At 36.6% G+C, this 23,015-nt stretch overlaps 2 protein-coding genes across 2 annotated transcripts in view; one reads left to right on the forward strand and one right to left on the reverse strand.

Moving 5' to 3' along the window:
* The window catches only part of LOC6037447 (beta-1-syntrophin), a 307,964-nt gene that overhangs the window by 117,164 nt on the left and 167,785 nt on the right, over window positions 1–23,015 (forward strand). The gene's annotated exons all lie outside the window — the stretch shown is intronic.
* On the reverse strand, window positions 4,203–5,240 carry LOC119766832. The gene is made up of 2 exons (XM_038252887.1): window positions 4,561–5,240; window positions 4,203–4,530 (listed from the first exon to the last, which is right to left on the reverse strand). Exons 1-2 carry the CDS (start codon window positions 5,169–5,171, stop codon window positions 4,356–4,358), a joined length of 786 nt encoding a protein of 261 aa, XP_038108815.1. The 5' UTR covers window positions 5,172–5,240; the 3' UTR covers window positions 4,203–4,355.

Below are 23,015 nucleotides of genomic sequence, written 5' to 3' on the forward strand. Positions count from 1 at the left end.
TTATTAAAAAAAAACTGTGATCGCTGACGCCAATAAAAAAAACTCAACTCTCACTAAATACGCCCTCATAAAAATATTTCAAAAAAAAAACTTTGATCGCTGACGCCAAGAAAAAACTCAACTCTTACTAAATACGCCTTCATAAAAATATTTAAAAAAACTTTGATCGTTGAAGCCAATAAAAAAACTCAACTCTCACTAAATACGCCCTCATAAAAATATTTTAAAAATTTTTTGATCGTTGAACCCAATAAAAATATTTAAAAGAAACTTTGATCGTTGAAGCCAATAAAAAACTCAACTCTCACTAAATACGCCCTCATAAAAATATTTAAAAAACGACATTGATCGTTGACACCAAGCAAAAAATTCAAGTCTCACTAAATACGCCCTCATAAAAATATTAAAAAAAACTTTGATCGCTGACGCCAAGAAAAAAAATCAGCTCTTTCTAAATACGCCCTCATAAAAATATTTAAAAGAAACTTTGATCGTTGAAGCCAATAAAAAAAACTCAACTCTCACTAAATACGCCCTCATAAAAATATTTAAAAAAAAGACATTGATCGCTGACGCCAAGAAAAAAACTCAACTCTCACTAAATACGCCCTCATAAAAAATATTTAAAAAAAAACTTTGAACTTTGGGGAAAAAACCCAAAAAAAAATTCAACTCTCACTAAATACGCCCTCATAAAAATATTAAAAAAAAAACATTGATCGCTGACGCCAAGAAAAAAAAACTCAACTCTCACTAAATACGCCCTCATAAAAATATTTAAAAAAAAAAACTTTGATCGTTGAAGCCAATAAAAAAACTCAACTCTTACTAAATAAGCCCTCATAAAAATATTTAAAAAACGATATTGATCGCTGACGCCAAGAAAAAAAACTCAACTCTCACTAAATACACCCTCATACAAATATTTAAAAAAAAACTTTGATCGCTGACGCCAAGAAAAAACTCAGCTCTTACTAAATACGCCTTCATAAAAAACTTTGAACGCTGACGCCCAAATCAAAAATCAACTCTTAATAAACAAACCCTCATAGAATAATTTTGAAAAAACTATTATCGTTGACGCCCAGAGAATAACTAAACTCTAACTAGAAACACCCTTATCAAAAATTATTGAAAAAAAAAAACTTAGATAGTTAACGCCAAGAGAAAATTTCTATTCTTAATTCAAATTCAGCAAAATCGATTTCGAGTGGTGTGCCGCGTAAAATGCCCCTAAGCCTTTGTATGGGCAGCTTCGAAGTTTCTATGGAAACCTGTACGGACGAATCAATCAATTTATTTAAAAAAAAAAGCTAAAATGCTGGTAAATTAGGTTTGAGAACGTTCTATTGGTGTTCAAAATTAGGGGCATTTAGCCTCAACTGTAAACGAAAATCAACAAATTCGAAATCGACTTTTTCAAATTATGCTCAAATTTAGTGGGGCTATTGATCTATTAAAACACGGCACCGCCCCAAAGTTTTGCGATTTTCGTCAATTTTCCAAAAAAACCTCTTTTTTTATTGAGCATGTCTTTGAAACAAAAATTAATAGAGCAAAACTCGACTGTTATTATTAAAAGAAGTTGGACGCTGAATTGCGTCCCGCCCATGTGGATCAATCAGACCGCGCACTGGACTCACAATCCAGAGGTTGCAGGTTCGAATCCCGCGGCGGGCGCTCTAAAATTCTAAGTGTAAATATGGGAATCCGGCGCCGTCGCTCCGTGCCGTACTCAAATACTTAGGAGCCCAGGGCGGCGAAGTTCTTGTAGTTAAAAGGAAGACACTAGTGGTTGGTACTAGCAATGGTGGCCGACAGCTATAAAGTCAACTTCGTTGGACGCTGAATTGAATGATGTCAACAGATCTTCGATTGGTGCATTGAGCATTTTAAGCAATTGAAAACTTTTTCAAGCATTTTTTTCAACTTACATGTGATTTAATTTCAAATGATTTAGATGTTTTTTGGATTGATATGTAAATGAATCCATCGACTTTTAGCGACTTTTCTGAAGAATTATCATTTATAATTAAAAAAATCTTCAAAATAAAAAGATGCATTAAACTCCTCGACGAAATATTTCAATAAACCTCGAAAAGTTTTGAGAATAAACCTCTTTTTCATGGTGCCAAATAACGTCATGATTCGAATTCCCGGACGCTTCGAAACCCGGACACTTCATCTTGTTTTATCCATTATTCGGATATAAGTTCGCATTATGAATGTCAAAACTGTGTTATTTGATGAATTCCAACATCAACTTTCATTAAAAGTTTGTTTGAACGCTGTAGTTAATTCCAAAACAATTAAATACAATAAAATTATAAGTTTACCAAAAATGCGAAACATTTCACTTGAAATATTTCATAGGCGTTCGAAGCACCGGGAATGCAAAGCAGAAATTTATGGTTTTCATTTCCTCAAATTCTAGCAAATTTTTATATTAACTATCGATTGTTTTGATGTTTACAGCTTATTTGAGACCTAAAGAATGCCATTCACTAACATTTCAGTCCAAATTTGTGCGATTCATAAGTAAAATCGAGTGTCCGGAATTCGAAGCAAAAGTGTCCGGATTTCGAATCAGCTTTTATCATTGTCCGGGATTCGAAGCACAACAAGTCATTTTAATTTTGAAATTCTGATGAAAAATTGTTTGAAAAGACATATTTTGCGTGCATTTTCTTGAAACTGACTGTTTATACTACATCCTGATGATATTTCTACATTTCCAACTTATTATATGATTTTTTGCCAGCTATAACAAAAATAATATGCTACTAAGTGTCCGGATTTCGAGTCATGACGTTATCACCTGCGATTTTTATTTTAACTTAGGCCGTTGTTTTTTGAAGTTTATGTCCCTCGACTCTGACAAAAGTCAAGGGGAGCAAAAAAATAAAAAAGTTAAAAAAATGAAATTACAGGCCACAGTTTTAACATGTTCAATACACCTGTCCAGTCGTTTTGCAATCATAAGTTTCCAAAATTAAATATTATTAAAAAAAAATTGCGAGAAAAATGTTATAAATAACACTGATACAAATCTTGTAAGCATATCCGGTAACTCTATGTTTATGAATTCGTAAATTTGGATTTTTTTTTCAAAATCGTCAAAAATTTTCTCGAACTCGATGTAAATTTAACTCGATGTTGTCTTCGGCAAACTTGTTCCTTAAAATACGAACAATAACCTTATGACGTTTTTGAAAAATAAAAAAAAATCCATAAAACGGTAATAACCAAATTGTGTTGATTTCCTCTAAAAATTGATTTTGTTTCGGGGGTTCAATCTGTGAACACAGAAAAAAAATCAATTCCCGAAATCGTGAAAATTGTTCATGAATGTGAGAACCACGGAGAAATATATTCATGTTAGTAGTGTAAATGCACCAAACTCATGAATAAATTCCTCCGCGGTTCTAACATTCTTGAACATAATTCACGATTAAGGGAATTGAATTTTGTCTGTGTACAACAGCTGAATAGAGTCATTTGTATTTATTTTTTTGTGCATCCCTCCCTGAAAAAATGGGGGCAAAACAAATTATTGATGAAAAAATATTAACTTTTGGAATCATGTACAATAGATTGTAAATTATTTAGGATTTAATATCGTTAAGTTTTATAATTTCAATCATATAGAGCATTCAGAAATTTACACGCTGGTCCCAGTTTTGCCTGATGGGATCGGAAGTTTAAAGATAGGTCGAGAACCCGTCTGGTTCTTGCTCTATCTTTAGGCGGGGCCAGACAATGCCCAGTGACCTCGGAATTGGACCGCAAGGAGCTCTGTCATTCTGAAATGGGTCACTGGAAGCAGCGCGAGGGCTGACACCACCTAATACCCGGGACTGAGATAAGCTGTATCAGCATAACCAAGTCTGATACAAACTATGCTTTTCCATAATTTCGCTGCCGGCCAGCGGGTATTGAATTGGACCACACACACACACACACACACACACACACACACACACACACACACACACACACACATATAGAGCATTCAGAAATTTACAAAATAGGATTTAGGGATCGCAGAAATTAAAATATATAATGAGTTTATTGATGTTGTTTGCGCATGCAAAAGGTTCAGATTGTAGATTTGTATCAGTTCAGTTAGATCTAGTACTACAGAATAATTCTAAGCATCTTTGTTGTATTTCGTGAGAGATTGATTTTATTTGATTCTTGCTTGTTCGAGTGTCAGAAGTAGAATGATCGCTTGATTGATTGATGGTTGCTTCGATTGCTTGAATGGGTTGCTTCGTTAGTCCAGGGTGTGCAACATCTCCCCCTTAAGACCAGCACAGGGTGCGACTTGGTGTGATCCGGATCGCTCGCCATCTTCATGCGGCGAGATATTGTGAACAGTACCAGCGGAGATGTTCTTCGTGCCATGCCGTGGATTCGGACGGGCTGGAAGCTGCATCAGTCGGACCTAGACCTGTTTTCATGTTTGCCTCCCCTTGCGATTTGACTGCAAGAGAACGCTGTTGCTTGACGCGGTTGACCTTTCCAGTGACGCTGCTGCATACTGCTGACATCGGGGTGTCCCACAGCTCAAAAAGCTCGATCCAGTCGAGACCGAACAGGTTGATCTGCTTGTCAGTCACGTAGAAAGTTCCGGTTCTGGTGATGCCTCCGAGTGTGACTTGGCATCGGAGCTCACCGAGTAGGGACAGTGACTTACCAGAGGCTGTTCTGGCAATCTGCTTGGTGGGAGACAGCGGCGGTGAATCCATGTTGTCGCACCACTGCTTCCGCGAGATCACTGTGATGTCCGAGCCAGTGTCGAACTGCAGAGATGCTTGAGAACCGTTGATGCTCACCGTCAGGAACTTACGCTTCGAGGTAGGGTTGACCCGGTTGGCGGCATACAGGCTGTTGACGTTCGTCTGCTGCTTGTTCTTGGACTTCTTGGGCACGCAGTTGCAGTAACCTTCCTTGTGGCCGGTCTGCATGCAGTCCTGGCAGACGTGCTGTTTGTAGGCGCAGTCTCGAACGAAATGCATGTCGCCACAGCACCAGCAGGGCGATGGTGGTAGGACGGACTGTGTTTTCGTTGACTGGCTGTCGCTGGAGCTGGAACCCGTCGTCGGTGAAGGCTTGTCCCGATCTTGCTTGACCGCGCAGACTGAGCTTACCGGCTTGTGTTCCACCATGGCGGTGTCGTGCTTGAGGTTTTGGAGGCGATGGCATTCGGTGATCAGTGCTTCCAAAGTGCATGCGCCCTCCGCCAATGTTGTATTTCGAGCATTGACAGGAGTCTCGTGCGAATGTCGGCATCTCTTGAAGAGCGCAAACCGCAGATGAACAGCAGGCTCTTGAATTGGTCCGCCGTGAGTTTCTTGAGTTCGAAGTCCTCGCAGTGCTTGTTGACGATGCCAGCGTATGTCACGAAGTCGTCCGACTCGCTCTTGGACAGTTGAAAGCACTGGTATCGTTTGCTGAACAGCGAGGCTTGGACACTGAAGAGCTCGGTCAGCTTCTTCACCGTCTCCTCGAACTCGATGTCACGGGGATGCTTCGGGAGCACGAAGTTGACGTACTTGTCGTGCACGGCCACGTTGAGGCTTCTCAGCAGCAACCGGACTTTAGCTGCGTCGTCGAGCTTCGCGCCGTCCTTGAGGAAGAGGTCTTCGTACTTGCGGTACCACCGGTCAAATACGAGACCGTTGTCGGGATCGTAGACGAACTCCCGGATGTTGGACGCCAGCGTTTCAATGATGAATTCCGGACCGTTTGAAGTCCGACTGGAACCGTCTTGCAGGTTGAAGCGCTCCAGCATCTCCATCATCCTCGCGTTCTGGGCTTCCAGCCGCTCGTTCTGCTGCAGAAGTCGCTCGTACAGCAGGTTACCGTCGGGCTGAATGTTGTCCCCTTCCGGCATTCTTGTGATCCGCAACACTTCTTCAAAGGTAAAAATCTTGCTTTTTCCTCGTCGCCAATGTTGTATTTCGTGAGAGATTGATTTTATTTGATTCTTGCTTGTTCGAGTGTCAGAAGTAGAATGATCGCTTGATTGATTGATGGTTGCTTCGATTGCTTGAATGGGTTGCTTCGTTAGTCCAGGGTGTGCAACAATCTTCAAATGAGTTCTTGGCATTGTTATAGAATTTCCCGCTAGAACTACCAGCTTTGGTCACAAGAATCTCCTCTAGAAGTGGCAATTGCTCCGCGAGACACAGTACAAAACAGATCAGACAGAACAGAACCGTCCTGTTCTGAAATACAGCTCAAGATGTAGAAAGATACAGTTTTCTCGTCTAATTACCGTCCAGTACAGTTCAATAAACCGACATAAACCAAGAGCAATAAAGTTTTGATTACAAATAACTGTGCACTAGCTAACCCGCGAGTTTCAGTTCTGTCCAGATCCGATTATGCCACGAACCAAGCACCAGACGCTCTTATGTGCGTTAACAGATGTTTAGATTATTTTTTAACATTACTGTTACAATATATAAAGCAAATATCACGTTTTGGCAAAAATGTTTGAATTTTAGCCAAGGGACAAAAACTTTAAATTATTTTTTACTAGCCATAACCAATTCCACCACAATTCATCATTTTGTATAAAAAATCAGCGCCCAAGGAAGGTTTGTCAACTGCGTTAACATATGGCACTGAAATAAACGCCTATGTTGACTGTATACGCCCTTCCTACCACACACATACACCCCTAACGCCCTATTGGGGAAAACACCCCCCATTGAAGAATCCTGGATACGGGCCTGCTCTTGGAGAACAGGTCACGAATCACAAATTGATCCCGACGTTCTTGGCGCTCGCATTTAGCTCGACTCCGACGAGAGATAAATAAATAATTAATCCCACTAATCAATTTTAGCCCGGGCCATGATAAAGTCCTTCAAAGAGGTGGGGAAGAGGGGTCGGTGTCAGATTATACGACAGAAATTAATTGATCCTTATCTCAGTTCTAGTTCTGATGAACATGAGCTCTTCCCGCCCGACTTTCGCATCGCAGCAACCATCGGGTCCGGTCGGATGGATTATGCTGCCCGGAAGGATGCGTGTTCGCCGGATTGTAAAACATCAAATAGTACACGTTGAGGGGTGAGGGAGGAGGGAGGGGATTCCGAGTGTGACGGTGCACGAGTGTGAACACGGTTGTGGCCCCGGTTTCAAGTTGTGAGTGGCTATCGATTTCATCACACTTGTGTGTACAACTTGCGAGAAGAATACGGTTTGATTGATGCAACGGGAAACTTTTGTCGAGTTTTGAGGCAACTTCGGCTCAATTAGAGCTCAGGATATCAATGCAATCGATTCTCTTCAAATATTTAAATGTTTCAAGATGATTTAAGGGTTCACATACATGTAGAAAATCTCAAAATTTCATAATTCCGAAAATACATTTAATCCTTGCTAAAGACTCGAAACACTGAGTTGATTTTCGGGTGCCACGATAACTTGAGATTAGACGGACCAAATTGGCTGAAATTTTGGATGGAGACCCTCAAGACGTATCTGGAGTTCATGACGAAGCCTGATTTTAAAAACTATTGTTATAAAAATACAAAATTAAAAACTGACGATTTTTGATATGAAAAACACAAAAATATGTTTATCTTTTTTTTAAATAAACTTTTTGAGAATCGGTCTTCGTCATGTACACAGGACCGATTCAGCGAGTCTTCACCAAAATGTTGAGCCGATTTGGTCGAAGCAGTGTTGAGATATCGTGGCACCCGTTTTTTGAAACTGCTAAATTCAAATATCTATATCTCGACAATGATTCATCCAAATGTCTTCACAATTTTTTTCTTAATAGTTTTAAATGTATATTTTAAACCCTAAAATCAGTTTTAAAAAAAGTTTGAGTGTGTGTTCATACCCACCCTCGACATTTTTGTCAAAATTCATGTAAAAATTCCCTTAAAAATCAAAAATGTTTTAAATTATAAACTTTAAATTAATGCATTTAGATTATGGGCTAATTGTACTGGCATTTTTAATATAAACGTTACTTAATCCTTCTTTTAGGTAGGTGATGCCTTCCTCACATTCATATAGTGAATACATTTAGGGGACCATTGGAGAAAATATCTGAGATTCAGCTTCTGCTAAATGTTAAATTAACACTTAAGAAATCATAACTCTTGATAGGGTTTGCAGATCTTCATTTTTTTTACGTGTTAAAAAGGTCTTTTTATTAGCATTCCAATGATTGGTCAACAAAATATCTGAGATCCGGCCTCTAAAAAGTGTATAAATAACTCCTAAATGCTTTTGATAGGGTTGTCAGATCTTCAATATTTTACACTCCTGAGCAAGATCTTTTAATTACTTAAAAAAAAATAACATGACGGGGTTTCTTACAAAAAAAAAAACAAAATTTTTACAATCTTCCAGACTTTAGTCAAAATCTATTTCCAGCATAAAGTACTGTAACAACTTTACTAAACTTCATTATTTTCAATAGGGACTTATGGGTAAATAATATAAAAAATGAAATAATAATAAGTATAATCTTCTAAAATATTAATGATAAAAATATTTTCTTTCAAGCATATTCGATTTTTTCCGTTAGTTATTCCATCCTTTGGGTAATGATCTTTTTTGTTCAAATAAACAGAATAACTTCCAAACCATTTTTTTAAGTATCCTAAAAAAATATTAGTTTGTATTGTAATGTTGTGAGTTATCCCAGTATTCAAACATGAGTAGTTCTTTAAGAAAAAGCGACCTCGCATTTTACTATTCCATAAAAAAACATATTCTTGATTTTACTTATATTTTTGTGAGTTTTTCCTTTTTTTCAATCTTGAAGAATCGTGTCAATCGTGCCTGAAGAAAATAGACTTCTAAAATTTTGTTTAATGCTTTTTTTTCAAACAACCTTTTTATGACACATTTTTTTGTGAATTTTTCCATTGTTAAAAATATGAGCGTTTCTTTAAAAAAGGTCGAAAAAAAAGTTTTTTTGTATGGACAATTGTCCACGAGGGGGGGGAGGGGGGTTTCGAGGTTTCCAAAAAAATGTCCACGTGGTTTATGGATGGTCCCTCAACTGGTTACACTTTTGGACTCGACCTTCACCGATCTAGACCAAACATGGAGGGAACGTTCATCATAACTTTGCAACTATTTAAGCAAAATACTTTCTACAGGTTGCATTTTATAGAAAATTGTCTATGGAATTCGATGAAAATAAAATTTTTACCCTTACATGCCCCTAACATTATATTTTAACGTTTTAAGTTAAAAAAAAACACTTTTGACCAATTCCTTATATTGTTATGTGTTTTATTTTATCACCATCCTGTTCCCCAAACAATTTTACATAATAATCAATGTAAACCTCAAACTAAAATGAACTATTGGCGAGAAACAGCGATTTTACTAAAAAAAAGTTTGATTTTGCGCAGCACTCGGAAGCACATGGTGTACTTTTCAACAAAAAAGGTGAAATCCCACATAGTTCGGTTTGAGTTTATAGAACAGAGTGCTGCGCAAAATTGAACTTCTTTCAGTAAAATCGCTGTTTCTCACCAATAATTCATTTTAATTTGAGGTTTACATTCTTTAGTAATTGTCCAGGGAACACGATGGTGATAAAAAAAATATAAGGAATTGGTCAAAACTCAATTTTAAAACTTGAAACGTTAAAAGGGTATTTAAGGGTTAAAATTTTATTTTCTTCGAATTCCTTGGACAACTTCTATAAAATGCAACCTGTAGAAAGTCTTTTGCTCAAATAGTTGCAAAGTTATGATTAAAAAAATTTTTTTTTTAGAAAATCGTCAAAAAAAGGCGGTGCCAAAAATAGAGGGATGGTCCAATCAGCTTTAAACTTGGGATTTCTGATAACTATCGATAGATGAACGTTCCCTCCAAGTTTGGTCCAAATCGGTGAAGGTCGTGTCCAAAAGTGTACTCAGTTGACCTAGAATGACCCATATTGGTAGTTTATTTTCATTCGAAAAAGCAACATATTCGTGATTGACATAATATTTTTGTGAGTTTTTCCATTCTTTCAAACTTGAGCAGTTCTTTGAAAAAGAGATCGACTTTTATAATATTTATTTAATTTTGTTTTATTAAACAACCTATTCTTGACTGTTGTAATGTTTTAAATTAACGATTTTTTTAATAAGTGGAATTAAAGACATCGAAAACATGAAAAAAGCAATTTATAACTTCATGTTATGAATAAAGTTTAAATTAAACCGAAATCAAATTTTGAATTATATTTATTGCATTTAATTTTTTTAAATACGCATTTAAATTTGAGTGCTAATTAACTCAGGTTGATTCAAAATTGATGGGTTTCCGATTTCAAAGCAAATTCACTTTTTTTTATCGGCGTAAGAAGAACTATGAAACCTTAAAAACCGAATTGTAAAAAAAAGTTAATTTAAATGTAATTTTCAAGGCCATATCAAAAATACATTTTACATTGTTTCCAGTTGATTGTACTTTTATTTCATTAGAATTTAAAGTAAAAAAAAATCGGTCTGATGTTGAATGGAAGACCACACTAACTCGGAAAATATTCACAAAAAAAACATTTTCAGAAGTGCTAGTAGCTTTTCCCACTTCGAATTCTATAACAAAACAAAAATCATCAAGTCATTGAACCAGCTGACCAAGAACAAATTTCCCACTTCCCACAAAAGGCCAGCCCGGGGCAACATTTGCACTGGCTGCGCCACCACATCGCCACCAATATCCAATTACTGGTCATAACCTATTGCCTTCCCCCTTCAAGGTTCCAGACTTCCCGGCCAGTCTGGGCCCCGGAGGGAAAGACCAACTTAAGGTTAGCAGACCGTTCAATTGGTTCGAATCGGTTCAATACTTTGCAGAACCAACATTTTTCCGGTATTCATTGTTCGGAGTAAAATATTCACCGCACACAAACACAACCAGCCAACAAGCCAGGTTCATTCCGGATCGACAAAACTTTTACCACGACCACGTCCAATTCAGGGGAGAAAACTTTCTCCAGAATACCATCCGGAGGGGCAACGGTAAAATTGCATAACAGAGAATAACGAAAAAATATACTCACAATACTTTTTCAGTCTGTCAGTAAAAAACGTTTACTTCTTGTGCTCATTTCGGAATAGTAAATAGAGGGTAACATTTCAAAAAGTTACAGAACAGTTGAAAAATATTTTTTATTTAAATCTGTTAATCCCTTTCAAAATGTTACTCCCTCCGCATTCCAGAAGGAGCCATTAACGACGCCGTTCAAGTACACGAACACAACATTTTCCTCACTTCCGCGGGCACTTTAACCCAACGAGGGGCGGTTTCTCCCCCTTTTCCCTTACAATGACACTTGCAAGTAGGGAGTAGAAAAAAGGAACCAAAGCTCGTCCTTTTGTAAAAGTTTACACCGAGGTAGAAAAAAAAGGAATAGCAGAACTGCAAAGGGCAAATGTGCCAACTCTGCGCTATTTTTCAGGTCATTCCCAGAAAGTTGTTTGGCAGCAATAAAAGGGCGCAAAATGTACAAACTCACACACACAGCAACATTCCAAAAGGGCGTAACGGCTTGAATTGTTGTTGAACAGGAAGATTTTTTTTCCTCGGTTGTTCTGAACGTCCCAGTGAACGGAACGATGAGTCGTTAATTTTAACTTTGATAACATTCCACGGTGAAAAACATCGCGCAAAAGTACAAGTTTGTTGGTGGAAATGTTTTCCCTCCCTAATATTACCTTCAGAGGAGTGGAAATTGGATCAGCTCTTCACAGAAGCAACAACAAAAAAACCGAGTCCACCTTATTTCATGCCAGAGCGGCCATCGGAGATGATGAAGATGATCGTTTCTAGCAGCATCATCACCCTTAGTTACGACCGCCGAGTCTCGTACTCCATTTATTTATGTGTCCAAAAGTTTTTTATTTTTCTCTCTCTCTCGCGTAACAACCCCGTAAACATCAGGAACGGAAATCGAAGTAGACATCGAGCGCGTGGGCGTGTTGGAAGTTGCAGGGAATGGCCTACTGAGGGGGCAACTTTTGACCGAGTTGGGATCGAAAAAAATAAAAACCAGGAACATTTCCACCTTTGCTCGAAAATCGAGACGAAGGGAAAAGTTTTCTTTCTTTGATTCGTTTATTAACTTTGCAACACGGCGAGTTATACATTTATAATTTCCGAGATTTCATTTCGCAAGTTGGGAATGGTTGTTGGGCGATTTGAGGTGGCGTTTACCGTACAAGGTATTTTTTTTACTATGTAATTTTACGTGATAGTTCAAGTTCAAATTTGCGTTTAATATTAAGTTAAGTATTATGTCCTTCTTTCCAAGTTACACAACTTTGTAATACCGTAACTTGTTTGTCTCAAAAACAAACGATTATTTGAACTACTTTTTAAATGTTATTGCATCAAACTGTTAACTGCGCTTACTGCATGGGAAAACCATTTTTTTAAGAAACTTTAACTTATTTTCTATGTTTTTAATTTTGCAGTCGACTTTGACCAGATCCGAGGGACAAAATATTAAATAATATTTATTATATTAGCCTAACTGGGCTTTAAAAATTGGCATAAAATAGTTTCACTGATAAAATGCAAAACTTCTGAAACATTCCAATTTTTCAAAAATATTTTTTTTAATTTTAGAATGAAGCATAGCATTTCTAAAGGGCTTTATGTTTATTGCACAAAACTTGTAAAAAACTTGTAAAACTTGTAAAAAAAATCAAATAAGTTATCAGTTTTATTTTTTGACTGCAACATTTTTTAATACCCCTCTTATTAAAAACCACAATAATATTATTATTTTTGTTGACCATTTAAAAAGATAAGCTAGATTTTAATATATTGAAATTATTGTTATTAAAAAGATCAGACAATTTTGGGAACATATCAATTTTTAACATTGAAATCGGACGAATAGTTTCCATGATAGTCGTCGTCAAGCTAGTTAGCTGACACTTAGAGAAATTATTTTTTATCGATTCGAATTCTTTTTGAAACTGTAACTCAGAAACTTATTGTCTGATTTTTTAAATTCCGGTCACAAAAAAAATATATGGGAAGAATTATTTTTAAAGCTGAAAAAAAATTTAAAAATTAAAATAATGAGGCGAAACTTGAAAACGATACACATTTTTAAATTTTTTTAAATTACTTTTGTATTGCATTTTTTTTCTAGATTTTAAATATATTCAAAAAACTCTTTTTTCAAAAAATTTCATCTCGAATCGAAAATATTTAGTCATAAAAAGATAAATAAAAAAATGATTTTTCCCTGTTTCTTTTTTCTGAAAAGTCCTAATTATAACCTACAGTTTTGCCGAAGATACCAAATCGATCAGAAAATTCAGTATTTCATACATTTATACACCGATTTTGTATGAAATTGACCGATTTCGTGATTTTTTTTTGTATTTTTCCCTATGACCAAAGAAGTTATTTTTGTGTTTACTCATACAAGGCTCCGTACAATTTTGGCAGTATCGTTGACGGAATTTTCTGATTGGTTTGGTGTTTTCGGCAACGTTATAGTATAGGTATTGATTAGGGCTGTCCAGAAAGAAAGAAAAAGACAAAAAAATCCATTTTATTTATTTATCTTTTTATAACAAAAAGTTTTATTTTAAAAGTATGTATTTTTAATTTTTGATTCGAAATTATTTTTTTTGAAAAAAAAATAATTTATTAAATATATTGAAAATCTGAAAAAAATTGCAAACCAAAACTATATAACAATCGTATTCATAAAAAAATGGTAGACGAAATTTTTTTCGCTGATTTAGAAATTACCTTTACACAAAAATAGAATTTCCCAAATCCATATTTTATAATTTTGCTTTTTTTATTTGTCTAAGAGGAAAAAATTGCCGCCAAAATGAAAAAAATAAATTTAACTCGATTATTTTGAGTTCAGTTTTCCTATGAAATCAAAATTGCTATCGAAAAGTAATTTACAGATTTTTTGAAAAAAATCAAGATAATGCCATTCAAAGTTTAATAAAAATTGTTTCTATGTTTGTCCCTTTCTATTTATTCAATTCAATTCAATTAGTTTTTATTAGTAAATAATCAATTCACAATTTCGTAATTCTTATAACTTAATAGAGTTTTGGAGTACCTTTCAACTATGATTTGTACTATAGTTCATTTTGATGTAATTGGATATTCTAACAATGGATTTGCCAACAGAAGGAAATATTATTTTAAAAAAACCTTCTAAATTTGCTAAGGAAAAGGATAGAGATAGAAAAGCTTAAAACTAGATCACAGTTTGTTTTGTCTTTTGACGTCGAAAAACTTCGCTGCACAAGGCAGCTTATCCGTTGTAGATATACTTCATCATAAGCTCACTCAGAGCTTGGAATTGTTCTGCCTTGTTCCGGCAGGCACGAAAGCGCGTGAGCATCTCTCCAGCAAGAGCGAAAAACTCGGGAAGCGTGAAGAGATCATCTCCGGTAACGTCTGCTTGTCCCGGTGAAGTACCGCTCCCAGAAGCGGCTACTCTAGCGTAAGAACCTCCCCAACCGGGAGGAAACGCTGGGTTGGTCGATGGAACCGCTCCGCCGCCAGCTGCTGCAGCGTTCGTGCTCGAAGTCTTTGGAGGTTGGCGGGACGCTGGCGCTTTCTTCTTCTTGTCCTGCTCCTCGAGGTACTTTTTCCGCGTGGCACAGCCACGGAAATTCGCCGTGTGGTTTCCACCACAGTTCGCGCACTTGACGCGCGCTTTGTGCTGCTGGGCGTTTTCCCCCAGCTGGTCTTTCCGCGGAAGATTGCACCTTTCGGTGAAGTGGGTCTCACCGCACTTTACGCACCGGGGTGGAAGATTGCAATTTCTGGAACCGTGTCCGAATTTCTGACAGCGGTGGCATTGGGCTGCGTCGGCCGGATTCTTCGTATAGAATCGCCACGTCACAAAGAAGCCGTCCAGTGCTTTGATCCGCCGAAGGTCCTGGATTTTGACGGACCCACGATCGAAGTACAGGAGGTACAATGTGTACGAACCTGTCACCGTAGTCGATTTTGAGAGCACCTTTATCTCTCGAGGCTTTACCTTGACGCCCGTCAGGTGTTCTTCCAGGTCGGAGATCGGGCGGTCCGGATATCCCTGAAGGACGATCTTCACTGGGACCTTCTCTGCAGGGTCAAATGTAAAGAATTTGAAGTTTCACAACTTCTACTTCTTCACCACCAAGTCGAAATGCAGCTTCTTGTGGGTAATCACTTGCACAGAAGTTTTGCTGATTTTGAGACAATATTGGAGTCCCTCAAGCAACTCGTCAACATCGTCAGCCAACGTATCCAAAACAAAAATTGGAGGTGGTCGTCGTTCCTTCGGAGAGTTACACTTTTTCTGTTTTCCTTGCTTGCGCGCAAGTTCATCATCGTCATCGTCGTCGCTAGCACTGCTGCTGTCACTGGCGGTGTTGTTTTCTTCTCCACTCAGCATCTCAAATTCGTTGCTGGTGGGAACGTTGGAAGTGGTTGTTGTCGTAGTGCTGGTGGACTGCTGCTGCTGCTGGTGGTCGGAAGTGCTTCCGGATGCCCGGGTCGATGTTCTCGTCCGTACTGGGGACTCACGTGGACGGTATGACACGTGTAAAAAAGAAGGATCGGTGACGTCACCGGGCACGCTCCCGTGCGCGATGGCGGTCTATGCGGCGTTGGTGTGTTTACCTTTCTGCACTCTGCCGGTAGATGAACTTCGCGGGTTTTTCGAGGCCGCACTCGAATTGCCACGGCCACGGCCGGCCCTTGGCATGCTGGAGCAGCAAACTCGCGGGTAAACACTGTTAATTACGGCGAAAAAATCGAAAAGTTTGAGGAGCTCCGAACAGTTGACTGTTGCTGGCTGGTGTTGCCAGTCCCGATGATTTCTATTTATTCATATTTAAAAAAAAGTAGAATTATTTAATAATACGCATTTTTTTTAAATATGAGAGTTGCTTCTAAAACTTTAAAAATATTTTTTCGAAAGGTTAAGAAGGTTGCTGGTTGTTAAAATACAGTTATTAAAGGAAAAGAAACAAGAAAATAGAAGTTTTTAAGTCTTAGAAACTAATGGTCCTATTACCTGTTTTTAATGTGCAGAAATGGATCAATTTTGAAATTTTCTAAAATTTTCGAAAAAAAAACATTATAAAATGTTGAAATCAACTATAACATATTAAAAAGATGTAATATTGAATGTGAGGCCTTTTTGAAATGTTAGTCTTTGAAAACCTGATGTATACCTGTAATTTTGATAAGTTTTAAAAAGCACATTTTGAATTCTTTATTTTTTGTGCCACAGTGCATGGATCCTAAGCTATGATTTTGGTAAAAACTTACTTAAAATTGCTTTCATGTTTTCATTCTCTGGTTATGAATCCTAATTCTCTGATTTGATTTACAATGTGCAGGAAGAGTTTCAAATTTAAAAGAGTATTCATTAATAATTTTTTAAAAGAACTTCTTTAAAATGATTTTTGAAACATTATGTTATTATGTGTTTAGTTAATTTCCAATATTAATACAAAAATAAATTTCAAGATTTTTTTTGATTTGTAGAATTCGACAAAATTTCAAACGAATTAGTTGAAAATATTTACTTGTACTTAGCAACTGTCGATATTCTAAAACCTTCCAATAATTCCGCACATAACGGTAACAGTACCTCCAGGAATCCATGACCAGCTGCGAGGAGTTTCCACTGGGCAAGGCTGCTTGAAGTAAAAGGTGTGTACACCAAACTTTGCAGCAAAACATGAACAAAAAATAAAAATAAAAAAGGTGGGCGCAAAACTTTCCCGCTTCTCTCGTTTTACGTTGAATAATTGATTTTTCCCCCACTGGTGTAACTGATATTACTTTTACAAAGCAGGAAACATGCATAATAAAATGGCGCAAATTTTCCGTTAAAATTACTTCAAGCCACTTTCGGTGAATGGTAATGGGCGGGAAAGTTTTTCCCCTTCTAAAACGAATAAAAAGAGCGAGCTTTTTTTTTCTTCACTTTTCAAAGCATCAAACCGGATTAGTTAATCCTCAAACCCTGCCACACACACACTCCGTCAAAATATGCGATGAAATCGTTCATTAAAATCCCCCCCGAAATCCAATTTCTGCTCAATCACCGGGCACCAGGCCAAAACCTGGTTTTAGGGCACTGATGCCATGTCCCGGTTTCCCCGGGTTGCACGAAGAGAGAGAAAAAAAAGAGTCCACATTCTGGAGGACAAATTTGTTTACACGTTCGATCACCACTTTCCAATCACCTTCATGTATCCTGTCCTGAGGTCCTGAAGGTTAGGCTGCACTGAGAAATTGAGATTTGCTGATTTTCGAAAAATGATCGCACAAGTTTGCAGTGCTCTTACCATGACAATTTGCACATTTTATGACCTTTTCTGTGATTTTTTTTTATTAATTGAAAAAAATAATCAATTTCATTTTTCAGTGCGTTCATTTTATTCAATATCACCTACCAAACAGGGCAACCCTGTCTGCACAGTGTTGGCAGTTTGCTGACTTGCTGACGATGAGACCAGCCATCGCCGCCACCGCCACCGGTTTGTGCATATGAATTTGGAAGAGGGGGGTGATTGGGAAATAGCTAAATATCCCTTTTAGTTGGCGAACGTGAGGAAATCACTTGAAATTGCAATAACCCGCTCTTTGTGATGGAAAATTTCCTGAAATGTAGGTCACTCTCATGGGGAAGATTTTTTTTCGTTATTGAAATTGATTCTTGGAATGAAACTTTTTATGATTTGAATAAATAATGCTGCTAAATTCACATGAAAAACTGTGAAAAAAAAAAACGCGTCGCGTTAAAAAAAAACGTTCAAACAAGCTAGTCTTTTTTCTAGCAATCACTGTTGGACAAATAGCTGCAAAAGCTTCCCCGAATCCGCTCGTTTGTTTGCAAAGCTTTCGAAAATATCTGCGCTCCTCTGTGTATGTGTGTTTTGTGGTGTGTCGAAATCTACAACACAAACTCCACGGTAGAGGAAAAAAGCTTGTTTTCGAATGTGTGCATCACCACAATTGAGAGTCCATCCATTTTTGGAATTCCATCGGACAAACGACCCTGGAGCCACCGCAGCACCAGAGTGAGAGATCGATTCCGACCCGTTATCAGCCTAATGGAACTCGAGGGATTGGCCGAGGACGACGACGGCCAGAACCCGCAAAGCTCGGCTCGGATGGTCCAATTTTCAAGCTAAATCCTTTGATGAACACGAGTTAGAAACACATACAGAGGGTTGTGATGGTGGTTTTCTGGGTGAAGTGGGACGGAAATGCAAATGAATGCCAGGGTGATTTTCCGTGTTGGTTTTGCTTGCAAAATAGAATCAGCTTAGATTTTTTAAATTGATTCTTCAAAAATTGGTTTTAACTAATGATAAAAAGCATTTTTTTATTTGGCTTTTTTACATAAAATACAAAAAATAAAAGAAAACAATTGGAATCATTTTTAATTACATTTTGATTAAAAAGATTGCATCCACCTACAATTTCATTAATATTTTATGGCAGGGTTGCCAGTTTATTTTTTTCAAATTTGCAATCACTTCAAAGATTGTCTAACATTTTTCGAATTATTCTTAAATAAGACAATTTGAGAATTGATTTTCATTATAATAAACAAACTTTTACAAACTGTTGGTGATGAAATAAAATTTTCTTTTTATAATATGCTTTTCCTTTTCTTTTTTTATTATTCCCTCCACCTTTCAATACTAAGTAAATTTTTGAATTAGGTTTTTTTTTATAACAGATCTGTTAAGCTTAAGGGTGCACAGCAACGAAGGAAGTTGTTGTCTTCTTATTCCAAAATTGTCAAACTTACGGACCCAATCCTGCAACAACGGAATTGTAAAATTAGTCAAACTTTGTTGTTAACTACTTTGTGGACAGTACTTTAGGGGATGAATAAAACAATATTTCGATAGTACCCGTATTTTTGAAGATACTAAAATGTCTGTAATAAAAATCTGGGTGCAAAAGCTGTGGTTGCTGTGCACCGTTAATATTTTTTTTTTATTTTTAAAATTGTATCCCTCTTAATCCAGGAAAACCAACAAACAAACAAACAATTCTAATAGTTAAGATTAATTTACATTAATAACATGTACAAACAAACAAAAATAAAATCGAAAACAACTGTTTGCAAAGTCATCAAAACTACAAGTAGGATGAAGATAATATTTAAATTCTTTTTAATAGGCTTTGAATTGGTTTGAACTAGATAAGACAAATTCATATACAAATACAAAAAAAAAAAACAATGAAAAAAAATACAAGGGAAGCAAAATTTTCGTAACACAGCATAAAAAAAACATTTACAAATATAAATTCCGGCAGTATACAATATATGTTTTAGGTGACAAAAATGCCATCTTTTGAGCTTTGTAGGTTAAAGTTCATTTGGAAGTTTCGCTAATTTTTTGAAAAAATAATAATTAAAAAAAACAGAAAATTGATTTTTTTAAACTAATTTTTAGATAAAAAGACACATTTGCAATCGAAATTACTTTAAATTAATTTCGTTTTCGTGCACCGTTTTGAATTTAAAGTCATCAATAAATGATTTTTTTTGTATCGTGACATTTGTTTTAATCTGTGGTCATGTCATGTCCAAGAAATAAGTTCAAAAAAATTTGCTAAGTTATCGACACCTAACAATTTTGCAATATTGCTTTTACATTTAAAAAATCATGGTAATATTAAATGTAAGAAAATGTTTTATTTTACCACTTTAAAATGGGTTTATTTATCACTTTTCTGATGTATTGCCACTTTTAAGTAAAAAAAGAAGTAATATTCAACCTTCCAAATAAATCATTTTTTAAATTTTGTTAGGACTTATTATCCTGTGTAATTTTCTTTCTGAGGCTATATCGCAGCAATCCAAAAGATGGTGGAGCAATAGAGTGACAAGAGAAACAGAAAATTTTGGAAAATCTTAAGGACTTGATAAGATGGCTCGATTTTTTAAGCAAAATCGGTTAAGAATTAAGGGTCGCTATTGATCGTTGAAATTTTTTATGGGAAAATTCGCAAAAATGTAATGAGAAAAGCAAAAAAAAACATAATTCCGCCAAAAGGTAGCGCTAATTGTTTCGGATAATTATCAAGTGTGAGATTCTCATGTAAAATTTCGCGATAAACAACTTTGTAGAAGTCCGCAAAACGATCCGAGTTAACCCTGATGAGTTCATAGCGATTTAAAGAAGACGTTTTTATATGAAATTTTTTTTTTCACTAGAATCCCTGATATCGATTTTTTTATTGTCACCCAATCAATATCTTAGATGGAAATTTAGTATTATCCTTGGCAAGATATTTTAACATTCTGCGGTTCTAGAGAGCGTCAGTCTGGCTACTGCGCAAAGTGCGGCGGTCTGTTCTGAACTGTTGGTTGGCTGCGACTATAAAGCGCACTTTGATCAGCGCAACGCATTTTACGACCACGTGGCACTTCAAGGTACCAAAAACCAGCATGGCATCCCGAGCATGCTTTGCTTATTTCAGATTTTTTGCAGCCACGTGACTTATTCAGATATGAAATCAAGCATGTTGATCGAGCATACCAACAATTGAGCCTACTAAGGGACCTCTGCGATTTCCGCAACGGCGGGATACGATCGCAGCGGAATGATAATTAATCCTGATACCCGCAATATTGTTTTTGAAGCAAATATTTTTAGAGTTGATTAAGTTAGGTCATAATTTTTTTTTTCGATTTTTTTTTCGCTTTCATAAATTGTGGCTTATTCGAAACATTGGCAACACTGCCTAGTGAACTTTGACCGACTTGTGCCATAGCTCAAAATATGTAATATTCTGTCTCTAAAGCATACCTAAATATGCAAATTTCAAAAATGGTTATTTTGCGCAATTCAATTTAATGCGATTGTTTGAAAAGTCTAATTGAAAAAGGGTTATTTTTTAAGAGCTTAACTTTTTTTTGAAAGGTTCTAAGCAAGTCAAAGAAAAAGTACACACTATGTTTCCTCCAAATATAAATATACAATAAATACATTTTCAAAAAGCAAAAATGCTAATTTATGAGAGAATTGCTCAGCCAAAACATGATGTCATGTAGTTTTAAAAATATAAAAGTTCTTCGAGTGTAAATACAACAATTTATTGGGCTATTATTTTTCAAATATTCTGTCTTGAAAATTTGATGTTTTAATGTTTAAATGCTTATCAAACTTCCTAGCTGAAAAATTTCCCTCAAAAACGTAACTGTTTTTTTTATTTTTTTCAATTTCACTCACTCAACCATGTATGTGTGCCTCTCTCTTCTCTCTCTCAGTCTCTCTTTCTCTCTTTTTGCTAGTGGGAATAGTCAAGTGCTGCCAGTTGAATTGGGAAATCGAGCGCGCGCGCTTGTGGGAATTTCGAAGCTTGTTACCGGACCCCGGGTCGGAAAGTGAATTGGATTTGAGCGTTCAGGATCCTCGTTTTTTTTGGGGAGCACTTCTGGGGAGGGCAGGGGGAATGCAACGGTGGGACCTAATCTAGATCGTACGTGTCACAGTCACCGCTGTCACACAGTGTGTTAGTGTGTGTGGGTGTGATGTCACCAACCACGCGTTTGGAGCAAACCAATTTTTTGCACCGAAACTGACTGAATGGCTGGATGGCTTTGCGTGCACGCGATTTTGGGAACGCTTTTTCGTGGGAAAGTTGGGCGCTGCTTTTGGGTTTGTGGGTCGATGGAAACGTGGGCACGAAATGTGCTGGATTTCTGACAACCAAAGAATGAATGTAGTTCAACTATTCTATAAGAATTTTTGATTTTTATGTTTATTTATTTTTTTATACGATGCAATGGCATCGAAATACAGAAATATTTAAATATCGAATTACAAAAATATTTAGATATCTTACGCCCTTTTCAAATAACATAACCGAGAGACAAAAACTTTTAAATTTAAACTAATAATTAAAAAAAAAAACATTTTCGAAATTTCCAAATTGAAACATCACTTGACAAAAATTAAAAATTAAATCAGATAAAAAAAAATACTTCATGTTTGGAATTATGTGACAAATAGTAAAGTTTAATTGCTTGTATCAATTGTTTTTCGTCTTGAAGATCATCAGCTCAATAAATAGATCAAGATCAATTCCAAAACTCGAATCAAACTTCATAGCTCACATTCAAATTCCTCCACTTTTAAACAAAAGAACGAAACCACTCCGTCACGATCAAACAAAGGCGAACTGCACCGCAATTGATTGATACCGCCAAATGAGGAGTGAACTTGTCGTCCCAATCGCGATGAGGGGGAGGAAGCTTTTATCTCGACCGATGATCTCTTAACCACTCACCGCAAAATCTCTTTGAAGTGTTTGAGCAGCGCCTGTTTTGGGCTCGCATTCGTGAGCTTCGGAAATCACACGCATCGAAAAAAAAGAATCATCCTCTCCGCAATCAGCATTTCATTTTCATGTCATGCACATATGGGTTTTGTGAATGAGTGTGTGTGAGCAATCAGTGATTAAACACGTCTAATGATTTTTGATTCGTATCAGCAATTAAATTTAATGATGTTCGATTTGGGTGATATTGATTGTATTTTGAAGCGATTGCATTTAATTTGTTTAATTGTTTTACACGCAAAATTTGATATAAGCTTTTTCTGGTGATGTTTGTTCAAATCGTGTCATTAGCTCAGTTGGCAAAGTCGCAAGACGTCATGAAAATGACTTGGGTTCGAATTCCATTGCAGACATTTTTTTAAACTTTTTCCTAACTCCACTTTTTTGAGTGTATTTGTGAAACTGGAAGACAATCATTCCTGTTATCTGCGAGCATGTGAGCAATACATCAAAATTGAAGAATTATGTGTGTGTGGGTGTCAGCACGTTCAATTTACTGCTTGCTGTCGGATACGATTTTCCGCGAAACTTTCACCGGCGTTATGGATTGGTCTGTAAGGAGTTTCGACTTTCAGTTATTCCTGCTATGTTGTCCAGATTAATTTCCAAGAACTGATTGTGCGTACATGTGTGTGTGTGTGTTTGTGTTTCACTTAACGATACCC

The sequence above is a fragment of the Culex quinquefasciatus genome, chromosome 2 (genome assembly GCF_015732765.1).
Source record: "Culex quinquefasciatus strain JHB chromosome 2, VPISU_Cqui_1.0_pri_paternal, whole genome shotgun sequence".
In the NCBI taxonomy this organism is placed as follows: Eukaryota; Metazoa; Arthropoda; class Insecta; order Diptera; family Culicidae; genus Culex; species Culex quinquefasciatus.

Excerpts from the sequence above, each read along its gene's own strand:
- LOC119766832 (XM_038252887.1), bottom strand. The coding sequence starts at position 5,171 with ATGGTGGAACACAAGCCGGTAAGCTCAGTCTGCGCGGTCAAGCAAGAT. Across the intron at positions 4,531-4,560 it reads GAGCTTTTTGAGCTGTGGGA|CACTGGAAAGGTCAACCGCG; the intron begins CACCCCGATGTC and ends ATGCAGCAGCGT.